Source organism: Mus caroli, chromosome 12, assembly GCF_900094665.2.
Source record: "Mus caroli chromosome 12, CAROLI_EIJ_v1.1, whole genome shotgun sequence".
NCBI classification, from domain to species: domain Eukaryota; kingdom Metazoa; phylum Chordata; class Mammalia; order Rodentia; family Muridae; genus Mus; species Mus caroli.
This window is the reverse complement of record NC_034581.1, coordinates 70,798,569-70,813,227: the sequence shown is the minus strand read 5'-3', so window position 1 is coordinate 70,813,227 and position 14,659 is coordinate 70,798,569. Positions and strand designations below refer to the sequence as shown.

At 44.7% G+C, this 14,659-nt stretch overlaps 1 protein-coding gene across 1 annotated transcript in view; it reads right to left on the bottom strand.

Moving 5' to 3' along the window:
- Mthfd1 (methylenetetrahydrofolate dehydrogenase, cyclohydrolase and formyltetrahydrofolate synthetase 1) overlaps nucleotides 1-14,659 on the bottom strand; it is a 64,483-nt gene that overhangs the window by 45,338 nt on the left and 4,486 nt on the right. Inside the window, exon 2 of the mRNA XM_021178764.2 lies at nucleotides 3,671-3,755. Coding sequence (XP_021034423.1) covers nucleotides 3,671-3,755 — 85 coding nt within the window. The remainder of the gene's footprint in view (nucleotides 1-3,670; nucleotides 3,756-14,659) is intronic.

The window sequence follows — 14,659 nt, the reverse complement described above, 5'->3', positions numbered from 1 at the left end:
TGCATAGTGGGCAAGTGTTCTGTCACTGAGCTACACCTCCAGCCCAGAGTCACAATTCATGCCTAAGGCATGCAGTTCTTCCCACAAAAACAGTAAGAATGAGTTAAGAAGTAACCAGTCCCCAAATGTACCAGGTAGACACCCACCACACAAATCTTTGGTTCTTAGTTATTGGAGGTTTAAAAAATAAAAATAAAAAGCTACCACACACAGAGCACACCAGGCACAGCCATAACCTTCTGTATTTCTGCTCTGCTAAGGCGATGTGGATAAACAGCCGAGTGGGTCAGGGGAGGCGGTATTTAACTACCACTTGTTCTGAGTTTTTGATACATAAGGGACAGAGGTTTACAAAGGATTAAGTGGCATATGTGGCCAGACAGAACGTGGGACAAGGAAGATGGTGACTCTGAAGCAAGTTTCAAATGCAAGCTATTTCTGCCACCCAATCAATCCTTCAGGCACCCATCTGGACATCTGCCTCAGCAACTATTTGCCTCCCTATTGGATGAATCTTTCGATCAGAGAGAAAACTGCACAGAAGGTAACCAGAGTTTGTCAATATTCCCTCATGAACCCATAATTGTAGCACTTAAGGCTGAGGCAGGAGTTCAAGGTAAGCTTGGGCTATATAGGGAGTGTCTGGATGGTGGTGGTGGTGGTGCCTGAGGCTGAGGCAAGAGCTCTAGGGATAGATAGCAAGTGTTTGCATGGAAATGATGATGTGAGGCTACGGTTGGACAGGCAGTAAACTGCTGAGCAGAACTGCTTTCTGTATGAGGTGGTTGTGGTTTTCTGTAAAGTTATAGTATATTGGTAGAGACTTTGATGATACAGTTAGGAAGCAGTCATGTGTGACGACTGTCCCTTTGTGAACCGCTTTGCAAAGGTTTGTCATAAGGAATGCCACTTTAAATTCTGACAACCTTTATAGAGTATGATGTCATTTGTCTTTTTTTTTTTTTCCTTTTTTTTAAATTGGGTTGGCTTTTGTATTGGTGGTATGAAGTAACAGTGGGCAAGTCTGCTGGTGGCAGCAAGTCTGATGGTGGCAGCACAGACCAAGGATACCATAGCAACCCCACTATTCTCCGTGTATCTACCAGCCATGGTCCCTCAGGAAAGACAGACGGCAGTTTCACTAAGGAATGCTCTTGGTGGGTAACACCAACCATTGATGTTATTAAACTTCAACCTGGGCGTCTTTTGAGGATTTTATGTAAAGAATCCGGAGGTTCCCACAGTTCCCCTGCTGTCTGTGAAGGAAGCTCGGTGCTATTAATAGGCAAAGCATTTGTGTTATTTTGCCTTGCCAGATGAACCAGATGCGCTCTTCCACAGAAAACCAACTTTTCTTGAAAGAACCAACAGTGATTACTCAGGCTTCAGTATTTTGCAAATATTTTCTAAAACTGAACTGAGCTGTCCTGGTGCTACACACTGCCAATCCCAGCCCTCAGGAGGATGGGGCAAGGTGATGGTCATAAGTCCAAGGCCGTAAACTGTGGCCACCAAATCTGTCTCAAATAACAAATAAAAAAACCACTAAAACCCAAAACTGTTGACTCTTGACTATTCCATGTCAACCTGACACAAGCTAGAGTCATTTGGGAAGAGGGAACGTTAATTAAGAAAATGGCCCCACCAGACTGTTCTGTGGGCTAGTCAGTGGAGCATTTTCTTAATTAGTGATTGATGTGGGAGGGCCCAGCTCATTGTTGATGGTGCAATCCTATGGGCAGGTGGTTCTGGGGTGTATAAGAAAGATGGCAGAGAGGGGGAGGGAGAGAGAGAATGTTAAAAATTAAACTTAGAGTCCCTTACATGCTAGGTGAGTGCTCTACCACCAATCTACAGGTCCAGACTGGTTTTCTTCAATCAGAACAGCACATAGCAGGAGACCAATGTGGAAACAGAAGGGGTCCAGCTCTCCAAGACCCACACAGTGGAAGGAGAAATGACTCCTGTAGTCTTTATGTCAACTTGACACAAGCTAGAGTTACCAAGGACGGAAACTCGATTGAGGAAATGCCTCCATAAGATCAGGCTATAGGCAAGTCTGCAGGGCTTTTTTTTTTTTTTTTCCGAGACAGGATTTCTCTTTATAGCCCTAGCTGTCCTGGAACTCACTCTGTAGACCAGGCTGGCCTCGAACTCAGGAATCCGCCTGCCTCTGCCTCAAAGGCATGCGCCACCACGCCCGGCTTTTTTTTTCTTTCTTTCTTTCTTTTTCTTTTTTTTTTCTTTTTTTGGTGCAGGGCATTTTTCTCTGCCGTATTTTTCCCTCCAGATGTAGTTTTTACTAAGTCCAACAAGTTTACTTTGCATTTTTTTTTGTATAGGGTTTTGCTGTATAGCCACAGCTGCCCTCACACTCACATAGGCCAGGCTGCCAGTGGTCCTCCTGCCTCAGCTTCCCAAGGGTTGGGATTATACATATACACTATAATGCCCATCCGTTACTTTCTTACTGTGGGAGGGGCCAGCCCTTTGTTTATTAGTGGTGCCATCCCTGGGCTGGTGGTTCTGGGTTCTACAGAAAAGCAGGCTGAGCAAGCCATGAGGAGCAAGCAGGCCAGTAGGCAGCACCCGTCTATGGCTTCTACATCAGCTCCTGCCTCCATTTCTCATGCCAGTGTGTGCTCCTTTCTTGACTTCTCCCAGCATACACAGGGCACACAAGCATTTCCCTTCGTGGGGTACCGTCACAGCAACAGTACCACTGACTAAGATAGCTCCTGGAGCTGCCTTTGAATCCCACAGGAGCGATAGGGCACACATGCACACACACTATGTCAATGAATGTGTAAGGTTGTTTTTTTTTTGTTGTTGTTGTTTTTAAGTTTTCCGCAGGTAATGCATGTCTTCTCACCAAATTTTACTATTGAAGAGTTCTAAAGCGGGCATGGTAGTGCACACCTATAATCTCAGTACACTGAAGTTCAATGTCAGCCTGGGGTACAAAGCAGGGCCTGTCTCAAACACGGTTCTCTCTCCATAATGTTTATGTTAACATATCAAGAGTTTCCATTGGCTCAGCGGTTCAGAGGAAGAATCGCGCTCACAGCACCCACGCTGGGGAGCTCATACCCATCACTAACTCCAGCTCCAGGGGATCTGGTCCCTCCTCCTGGACTCACTGGCTTGCCTGCGTTCACATGTGCACACACCTACACAAGGGCACACACTTACACAGGTACTTAAAAATAATTAAATTATAAATAATGTATAATTAAAAATAAAGATCTTTTAGGGAGGGACATGGTGGTATACAGGAGGGCAGATAGAGCCCTCTGAGTTAGAAACCTGGCAACGTAGGGAATTTCGGGCCAGCCAGTGTTGCTGAAAATTTTTAATCCTAACCCAGGGTTTCTACCCCACCTTTGACCCTTTAGTTCCCAAGTAAAAGCCTTTATATTTACAATAATCCTTAAGCAGCACAAGAGCTGGGTAGATACTACCCTCTATGTTGTTAGACTCTACTTCCTATCAATAACTTGGAGTTATTGGGCTCCAGAGTGGGCTCCAGAGAAGGGAGCCCACAGTGAGAAGCCATGGGTGTGTCTGAGGTTTCACAAGGTGGGAGGCCCAGGTCTGAAGTGCTGCAGCCTCTACTGCTGTGAAGAGGCTAGGTAAGAATGGTGTTAACGGGAATAAGATGCTCCAGTACCTGCAGGATCGCCAGGCCAGGGGTGAAGCCAGGTACCTGCTCCTGCATCCGAGTTACCTGGTTCTTCAGTCGATCCCTGATTTGCCTAGAGGGAAAGAAAAGGTGGAAGGAGTTACCACTTACTTCATGGCAAGCGTAAGTGAGGCAGAGCACTGGATACATCTCTTGGAAATGAAAACCACCTTCGCTGACGGACATTATCTAACAGGTGCGTGTCTCATGGCCTTCCCACCAACTTCCCTCAACTGACCTTAGATTGTTCTCTAACTTTTAACGATGAGGACTGAGCCAGGCAAGTGCAGGGGGAGATGTTTAAAATACCTCAATTGGGGGCTGAAGACGTAGCTCAACAATTAAGAGAGAATCGCCGTTGCAGAAGACGCAGCCTGGTGACTATCATGATCTTAAGGGCCAGCAGGCATGGTGGCTCAGCTACTCAGGAGGGTCAAAAATTCAAGGTCTGCTTGGGCTACAAGTGAGTTCAAGGTCAGCCTGGGCAACTTAAGAGAGCCTGTCTTAAAATAAAAAATAAAATCTGGGTGTATGGGGGAAACTCCTGAAATCCCAGTATTCAACAAGACGGAAGCAAATTACTGGGCCTCTGAGGCCAGCTTGAGCTACATATAAGTATCAGGCACGTTAGTGCATAGCAAAGACTGTCTCAATTAAAAAAAAAAAAACTGTTTTACCCCAAATTTTATTTCTAGTTAGTGACCTTGTTTTTTTCAAAGCATTACTCAACACAAGAATAAAGTTAAAAAAAAGAATAGGCCATAGTTTTGGAGTTTCTTCTGTTGTTGCTACTGGTTTTCAACTGGATTTGACCTGGACCATGGAGGCAGCTCTGCTGTAAAACAAGAACAGACTGCCTGGCAGCTGCCGGTGTCCACGTCCCTGTGGTCCCCACCTTTGCTGCTCCCCATCAAGACAATGAGCTGTGCTATGAGGACAGAGCTGAGGGCAAGCTCTGAGCTCTGCTGCCAAGTTCCCAGGCTCACCTCTTCTTCCCACTCCCTTCCCTCTAGGCTGTCAATCAAGGTACTGGAGGGCCAAGGTCAGACAACAGGAGTACAAAATGCACTCTACTGGCCAAGCTGGGCATGGTGTGAAAGCCTTTAACCCCAGCAACTGGGAGGTAGGAACAAGAGGGTTGGGAGTGTGGGGTTATTGCCAGCTACAAGGTGAGTTTGAATCCAGCCTGACTCAAAAACAAAGATGGGATAGGAAGGCAGAGGGGCATGTGGTAGGCCAAAGCTTATTTCAACCTAAGCAAAATCAATGGTGTGTCACTACTAGAAAGACACAAAAACTGGCTGGAAGAGAAGGGGAAGAAGGAGGAGAAAGAAAAACAACAGTAGAACAGGTGGGCACTTCTGAGACAACCCCCTTGTCAAGTAGGAAGGCATTCTGTATGCCACTCACAAATGAAGCACAGGCTCACAACAGGCCAGTGGCTTTCCTCGAATCAACTGACAAAAAGATGAGCACGTGCCAGGACCTGGAGCAGGCACCTGCTGGCCACCTGGAAACCAGGAGTGATGGCCAGCACAGAGACTATTTTATTCTGGTGTGAAGGGAGGCCATGACAGGGTTTTGAACACAGATCACATGGTCGGTCGTACACTGTTCGAATTCATTCTGGTTGCTGAACTGGAAATGGAGCAGGGAGCTGCAAGCCGAGGCACTAGAAAGAAACTACCATTGCAGGGCCCGGCCAGTAGAGTTGAGAGCAGATTATAGTGTGGCTGACAGGCTAACCGATTCTAGACCCATCTGCAGGAGTTGCATAGAAGATGTCACAGCTACGTGGACTCAGCTTTGGGGACTGTGAAGGTGACAGAAAACTATCAGCTGGGAGCACGCTGAGGCCCAGAGCAGATTTCATGCCAATGCAGTCAAGCTATTTACCGGATGGTCTAAAGGCTAGTGGGCATTTGAGACCTACAGTTGGAGTCTAGGGACAAATAAAAATACTCAGCAGGTGGCAAAGCTATGGGAAGCCAGCGCCATAGGTGGTGAGCCGGAAAACACTGGTTTTACTCAGTAGGCCAAGACTATAGGACAGAATGTTCCATGCTACCATTTAAAAGAACCTAAGCTCCAAGTTTCCCTTTGAGGGATAAAGAGATGTTGGTTGGAAGTCATTTACACTGACTGTCCTAATCTTTTCCTAACAGGCAGCTCTCTCTTCTGTGAATAAGCATGTTTTCATGTCTACAGGTATTCGCATGTATGCGTGGACATTGGAGGACAACGTTAGATGTCATCTTAAGTCTACATATTTAGACTGGCTAACGAATGAAGCGCAGAAATCAGGGCCTTAGTATAGATAAATATCTCAGCCTTACTCCCAGCACTTGGGAGGCAGAGGCAGACAGATAATTAAGAGTTTAAGGCAAGCCTGATCTACATAATGAGGTCAGGGCTAGCCAGGGTTACAAAGTGAGACACTGTCTCAAAGACAAATAGATCAAAAGTACTATGTGTGCACACCATAGTATGGATGTGGTCAGAGGACAACTTGCGGGGTGGGGGTGGGGGGGTCACTTTTCTCCTCCCACGGTAGAGGGAGGTCTTGAACTCCAGACGTCAGGCTCCGTAGCAAGGCCCTTCACCCACTGAGCCATCTCACTAGCCCCTTTCCATTTCACCATAAGCTGTCTATTTCTATTGCTTTGAGGAAGAGAAGGTACTCTGCTCTTGCCTTCTGGGGTGGCTACTAAGAACCCTAAAATAAAGAGAAGGAGGGAAGCTAAGAATTGGCTACAGCTGGAGCAACGGACATTAAAGGGCAAACACAGCTTCACCTGTCTTCAGGAGGCTGGTCTCAGACTATAGTAAATTAAATGGTAGTAATTTCTTCCAATTTTTATAGCCCCAAATTTCCAGAAGTCTAAGTGCTGTGACAGAAGGACTTCCCAATCACTGCAGTCTTCAGTTGTGGGAGCCCCCACGCCTCTCCACTGCCCCCCCCCACGCCCCCAGTCTTTCCACAGCACCCATGCCTCTCCACTGTCCCTGGACTAGATCTTCCATGTAAGGACTTCAGAGCCAAGTGAAGCCAGAAGAAGCAACCAGAGAAACGCATGGTCCTCCAAGTACAAATACTCCCGCCAGATTCACGGCATTCTTCACCAACCACCTACAACCTAGAGAAGACGTCTGTCAGTCTCTACGTAAGAGCAATCGGTATGGAAGTGTGCACAGAAACCGGAAAGCCAGCAAAGCCAGCGTAGCACTCAAATCTCTCTGGATCTGATTGACGGACGCCGGTAGAATAATCACAGCCAAGTGATGTGATACAAGACGTGAAAACAAGGACTCGGGATGCAGTTTCAAGATGATACTGCCATCTAGTGGGTAGATGTCAGAAGTGCAAGAAATAGATCAGACTATGTGGATGGGGTGAGCTCAGGAGGCAGAGGCAAGTGGATCTCTATGAGTTCAAGGCTAGCCTGAGTTCCAACATAGATGGAGCTACATAATAGAGAGGCCCTTTCTCAAAAAACAAACAAACAAACAAAAAAACAAACAACTAACAGTAGTCTATAAGGCAGAAGAGATGGCTCAGTGGGTTAAGGGACACCTGACAACCCCAATAACCTGAATTTAATCCCTGGGACCCACGCATAGAAGGAGAGAACTGACTCCCTACCAGGTGTCCCCTGTCCTCCAAGGCTGGGTCATGACAACACCAAGCTCCTCCCCTCTGCCCTCCAGCAAATAAAAATAAGTAACAGCAGACCATGAACCCACCACACACACAAAATTAAATGGAATAAAAAATTTAATTTTAAAAGAATTTATTTATTTTACTCATGTGCATGGGTGTTTTGCCTAAATGTAGGTATGTGTACCACGTGCGTGCCTGGTACCTGCGGAGGACAGAAGAGGGTCATATTCTTGGAACTGGAGTTACAGATGGGTGAGTTGTTAAGATGTATATATACACACACATATATTTATATATATATACATATATATTTATATATATACATACACACACACACATACACACACACACACACACACACACACACATATATATATATATATGCATGCTAGGAACCTAACCTGGATCCTCTGGAAGAACAGGCAGGGTTCTTAATCCACTGTCCCAATAAAAACATCTTAATAAATTTAAAAAAAAAAAAAGAGAGAGAGATTAACTAGCAAGTTCTAAAGCAGCAGGGCGGCTCACCTGTAATACTGACACTCAGAAAGCTGGGGGAGGAGAGCTGTTATACTGATAGGTCTGCTATATATGAGGATAGCCTGGGCTACTGAATGAGAGCCGAATCCCAGGCTAGAAAGATAGACTTGTAGAAGAGTTTGCTGCCATGACGGACAACTTCAATTCCACCCTGGGGTGGTGGCTTGCATAGATACGGCCCCACAAATTCATGTGTTTGAATGCTTGGCCCATAGGAAAAGGCACTTTTAGGAGGTGTGGCCTTGTTGGAGGAAGTGGGTCACTGTGGGGACGGGCTCTAAGGTCTCTATGCTCACGTTCTGCCCACTGTAGAAATGCAGTCTCCTCTTGGTTGCCTTCAGATCAAGATGTAGAGCTCTTGGCTCCTCTAACGCCCTATCTGCCTGCAGCCTTCCATGTTAGTCTCAAACTCACATAGATCCACCTGTCTCTGCCTCCAGTGTGCCAGGATTAAAGGTGTGAGCCACTACTACCTGACAAGAATCGCTTTTAAGTTAAAAGTTAAAATAAAATTGAATATAGACACACATGGATATACATATACATGAGACAGACAAACGCACTCCAAAATAAAATGAATCATAATGCTAGCTGGTAGTGGCACATAACTTTAATTACAGCACTCAGAAAGCACAGGCAGGTGGATCTCTGAGTTCAAGGCCAGCCAGTCTGGTCTACAGTGAGTTCCAGGACAGGCAGGACTACACAGAGAAACCCTGTTTCAAGAAATCAAAAAATTAAATGTTTTCCTTTATAAGAATTGCCTTGGTTACGGTGTCTCTTCCTGAGTTTTGGTCTGTTGCTATGTATTGTAATACTAACTCCTATACCTATAGGTTTAGTTTTGTGGTGCAAACCTTTTCCTTAATTTAAAAACTATTGGTTAAATAAAAATAGTATAGCCAATTATTGGAGGGAAGAGAGGTAGGTGGGTTTTGAGTTACCTGGTTGGGGGTAGCAGAAAAAAAGGAAAATAAGAAAGAATAGAACGAGGAGGAAGCCACCATGAGAGATGAGCCATGGCCAATGGCTGGGAGAAACAGCAAGTAATTGGGGCACGCCACTGGGGAAGTCGCCAGGCCAGCAGCTAGAAAAGTAGATTAGGGTTTACCCCCAGTAATTGTCAAAGCCAAATGAAATAACCATAGTCTGGGTCTCATTCATTTGTAAGCTAGACAGGGACACGTTTAAACTGGTTCAACTACAGTCTCGTCACAGGAATGAAACCCTCACTAAGACGTCTGGAATCCACACAGTAGAAGCAGAGTGAGGTCCTACTTCACGATAGTCAGTCAGACAGACAGACAGACAGACAGACAGACAGACAGACAGACAGACACTTGATTCTGTTTCCCTGCCTGCTACCCTACTCAAGGATGGAGCAGATCACCACCTACTCAGATCCAACAAGCTCCTGACTTTAGGCATTCAGCCCACAGGGCTGGGAATGTAGCTCACTGGCCAGGCTTTTGCCTGGCACACATAGCCTCAGTTTCAACGCCAGTACTGCAAGAATGCAGAACAGAAATTGCTAAACTCTACATCATCTTTCAAAGAGTCAGGCATCCAGATTTTTAAGTATAATTACAGACATGAATGTGTTGCAATGTAATCTAATTTTTAAAAATAATTTCTGCAAGTCAAACAAAACATTTGGCTTATAAGCCACTGGTTTTGTTACAAGACAGAGAGTTAGGAGACAAGATGGGCTGGCTCTGCATACAAAGAACCAAGAAGCTGCGACCAACTCTATGCCAACAGGGGAAATCGTGCCAGTGGGTCTGCCAGCACAGGGCGCACACCAGATTTAGTCATTATCTCTCTATTATATACCAGATCTATCATTATCTAACCATAGATCTGGTTGTCAGAGCTGGTTATGGTGACACAGAATAGCTACAAGTCCCTTGGACTTGTCCCCTGGACACTGCCACCAGTAAGAGACATGGAAGTCTAAAATATATCTGCTTGAAGAAAGAGCAGGAGCTGGTATATAAAACAAATAAATAAACAAAAGGGGAAGCCAAACAGATCACACAAAACAGAATAAATCCCTGGAAGACCTGTGCTCTCATCTAAGACCCTCGCCTATGTATGCTGAACACCCTTACAGTTCACCCTATGCCTGGGCAAATTTCACCTCCAAAGTCAATTCTGCTACTCACTCAAGGGCCACTCAGCTTGCCCTGGGGCCATCCCTGCTGATCCCAGGCAGTTATTTACAAACCACTGAGGTCAGAGGTCCAAAGCACGGGCTATTCATTCTTGGTTCCCAGCCTCCTTCTCCCTAATACTGACAGGCTCACAGCTCTGTCCAAGCCCATAGGACACTTTGACAAAGAATATGACATTCATTCTCATTAACACTGAGCCCACCCACAGAAATCCCTAGCTCTCCCTAGCACATTCTGTTACTGGACATCCGATTTACCAAGTGCATGCACAGGTACCTATCAGTCAGCAAACTCAATGAGGGGAGAGATTTGGGCTGTTTTATTCAGTTAGGATTTGGGGCTTTGAAGATGTCCTGGCATAGAAAAAGTACCACCGAGCAAGAGAATAAATATGCAAAGGACACATAGCTGACTCTGTCCCCCAGGCCACACACACCCGGGCTTGTGGCAGAGGGCTGTAATTCTAGCTGAGAAGCTGAGGCAGGAGGACATCAAGTTTGGGGTTTGCCTGGCCTACAGAATGAGTTCAAAGCTAGCCTGGGCAATTTATCAGGAACCATATCAAAAAGTAAGAGAGCCAGATGTAGTGGCGCACATCTTTAGTCTCAGCACTCAGAAGGCAGAGGTAAGCAGATCTCTTTGAGTTCAAGGGTAGCCTAGTCTAAAAGGCTAGATCCAAGACAGTCAGGGCGACACAGAGAAACTACATTTTGAAACCACCCCCACCCCAAAAAGGAACAAATAGCCTAAGGAAATCATGGCTCAGGGGTAGGTATTAAGTCCTGGCTTTACCAGGGAGCGGGGAGGATAGGATGTCTTTATAGGGGGAGGATAGGAGGATCTTTTGTCCTAGCAAAAGGAAAAGTGTGGACAACTTACCACCAAGAGGTTCTATGTATACACAGCTCAAGCTGAAAGATCACCTCTGGGCCAGGATTCCCACAGCTATGGTGCAAGCACGCAGGTACTGTAATGACTAGCAGGCAAACTCACCTACCAAATTCTTGTTCACTGAGAACTGTCAACAGGCACACCAGCTCCTAGGTCAAAGTGACAAGGAGCCACCATAGGAGTATACTGAAGGGAACTGCCCAGGGCCAGTGAGGTAGTAAGGTAGCCCTTGCTGGACAAGCCTGAGAGCCTCAGTTCGACCCTGGAACGTCCCAGTCAGGGGAAAACCAACTCTACAGAGTCCTCTGGTCGTCTCCATATATGCACCGTGACACAATGCATCAGCACCTACATATAAGCAATGATAAATAAAATTTAAAAAGAAAATGAAAACTCTTAGGGTTGGTTGATAGCACTCAAAAGTAAAACACTTGCCTTACAAGGTCTTAGGTTTGAATCCCAGTACCCACCAAACAAATAAAAAAAATTACAACCATGTAGTAGCATATGCCTGTAATCCCAGCATTCCAGATATGGAAGGCAGCAGGGTCAGAAGTCCACAAAGATATCATACCCTACACAGTTAAGTTCAAAGCCAGCTTAGCTATATTAAGATCCTGTCTCAAAAAGGAAAGAGAAAAAGGTCGTCTGTAAGCACAACAGAAACTTTGGTCTGGAACCTGGGAGCCAGTCTTCTAGCAGCCTACAGATAATGACGCAGAACTCTCAGTTCCTCCTGCACCATGCCTACCTGGGCTCTGCCATGCTACCACTTTGAGGATAATGGCCTAGACTTCTAACCTGTAAACCAGCTTCAATTAAATGTAGCCCTTGGAAGAGTTGCCTTGGTCATGGTGTCTTGGTCATATGAACACACAGCAGTAAAACCCTAAGACAGAAGCTGGTACCAGGAGTGGGGTATTGCTGTGCTAGGACTGACCAGGCTTTTGCTTGGAAGAATGTGGACTTGGGAACTTTGGATTTAGAGAGCAGTGAAATGCTTTAAGTGGGGCTTAATAGGCCATCCTAGTAGGAATGAAGTAAGAAGACTTTGTTGCTGAGGGTGATCTGAACTGTGGAAGTCTAGCTCCAGAGGTCTCAGAAGAGAAGTGGCCGAGAGATTGTTCTTATGATATTTTTGGTGAGGAATTTGGCTGCTTTTTGGCTTTATCTTAAAAGTTTCCCTGAGGCTAAGGTGAAGAGACTTGGATTAATTGCATTGACAAAAGAAATTTCAAAAAAGCTCAGCAGAGACTTTGTTTTCTGGATAAGTCTCATGAAGAGCATTCTGAATAATAAGCATAGCAAGCTTAGAAAGGAAAAATATAAAATATATGNTTTGAGTATTAAAGGGGTACCAGGAAGTTGAAATGGAGCTGAATTCTATGTTCTAGAAAATAAATACAACAGAGTAAGACTTTGGGACAAGATTTTGCCCAGCTAAATCCAGGCATGGTGGACCAGGCATGGTGGACCACACCATTAATTTCTAGCATTTAGGAGGCGTGTAGATCTCTGAATTCAAGGTCAGTCTACAGAGCAAGTTCCAGGACAGCCAACCCTAGGCAGTGAGGGAGTTGGAAAATAGAAAGCTCGTAAAAGAATAAGGGAACCATATTCCAGCCCCAGCAAGCAGCAGAACTCAGCAGCTTTGCCATGTGGCTCTGTCTTTAGAGTCCAGAATAGAAAGGACTACCGGGACAATTGATGCTGGTTAGCTGGAGCTAAAAAAATTAATGGTGATTAAGAGACTAGCATCACTAAGGTAAAATCTTCTGGGAAGTATTTTCTGAGAGCACAAGGAAACTGTGTTCCAAAGATAGCCAAGGTTGTACCTGGTGAATTCATTGTATGAAGGATGGCCCTGAATTCTCCTCCTGTCTCCACATCATAAGTTTTAGACTTACAAGCTTAACCCACCATGCCAAGACACATCAGAAAGAAAGAAAGAAAGAAAGAAAGAAAGAAAGAAAGAAAGAAAGAAAGAAAGAAAGGAAGTTCTATTATATTTGTTTATTTCCTTTGTGTGTATGGCTATGTAAATAAATTATTAATATAAACAGTGAATTAATCAGGTGGCTGTATTTCTTTATATTATGCTATTCCCCAATACCCACACAGAAAAAATAAGATTTATTCAAAACTGCACCTCAATAGCTGGGCAGTTAAACCTTTACCTTTTAAGCTAATCTGGCTATTCCCCAGCCCCATCCCATGATACTTGCATATTATTTTTGATCTGGTTCTTCAGAACCTTCTTCATGGCTCCAATTCCTCCATCCTACCAGCTGATCTAACCTCCCTCTCTCCTTCCTCTGGCTGGCGGATGTTCCACCTTATTCTCTATTCTGCCCAGCCATTGGGGTGATCAGCATTGACTGACAAGGCAGAGAATAAACCCTAAGAAATGTTCACACAAACTTGAGACAGGAGATTCTTGGCATAAGCATCACGGTGTCCTGTCCAGATTGAAACAAGATATGAAAGCAGAAAAAAAAAAAAATCAGCATTGGAATAACCTAAGGGTAGGCATTCAAAACATTGTGCCTACAGGGCTATAGAGTTCAGTGGACAATTTACAGGGGTCAGTTCTCTCCTTCCTTCATGTGGATCTTAGGGATCAAACTGAGGTCCTCAGCCTTGGTGGCAAGAGCCTTTAGCCTTCGTGGTATTTCACCAGCCCTCTATCCTATCACTTTGAATAAGGACAAAAATCTCCAAGAGATTCTAATATCCAACCAATGTTGAGAACCACTGGAATAGATCTCAAGCTAGCTAGCTACGGCTTTCAAAAAGAAAACCAAGCAGGCGTTCATGTATACATCAATTATAGATTATTAATATAGCTAATGTATACTAAACATTCACTATGTGCCAGGAAGATTTGTAAGCGTTTCTCTGTTAAGAACTCATTTAGGGGGCTGGTAAGATGGCTCAGCAGGTAAGAGCGCTGACTGCTCTTCTGAAGGTCCTGAGTTCAAATCCCAGAAACCACATGGTGGCTCACAACCATCCATAATGAGATCTGACGCCCTTTTCTGGTGTCTGAAGACAGCTACAGTGTACTTATATATAATAATAAATAAATCTTTAGAAAAAAAAAAAAGAACTCATTTAGGTAGGTGGCATGGTGGCACACACCTTTAATCCCGATACTTAGATGGGAGGGACATGAGCAAGATGTTTGTGAGCTTCAGGGAAGCCAGGGTAATGTAGATGCCCTGTCTCACAAGACTAAAACTATCATTTCATTTTGCTAGAAACCCAATAAACTAGGTATTAATTTTTATTTACATCTGAGGAAATTACAGGACAGAAGTTAAGAAATTTGCTTAAAGCCACACAACTAGTAAGAAGTGAGAAAGTTCCTAGGTATTTTAGATATAGACATAAACAAAGCTGCATATATATTTCATATCACTTAAGTTATTTTATTATTTTTGTATATGGGTGTTTTGGCTGTGTGTTTATATATGAACTGAGTGTGTTCCTGGTACACAGAGGCCATCACATCCCCTGGAACTGGAGTTACAGATAAGCTTCCAAATGGGTGCTGGGAATTGAATTCAGGACCTCGGGAAGAGCAGTCACCGCTCTTAACCACTGAGCCACCTCTCCAGCTACTTTTTTTTTTTTTTTTTTGGTTTTTTCGAGACAGGGTTTCTCTGTAATAGCCCTGGCTGTCCTGGAACTCACTTCTGAAGACCAGGC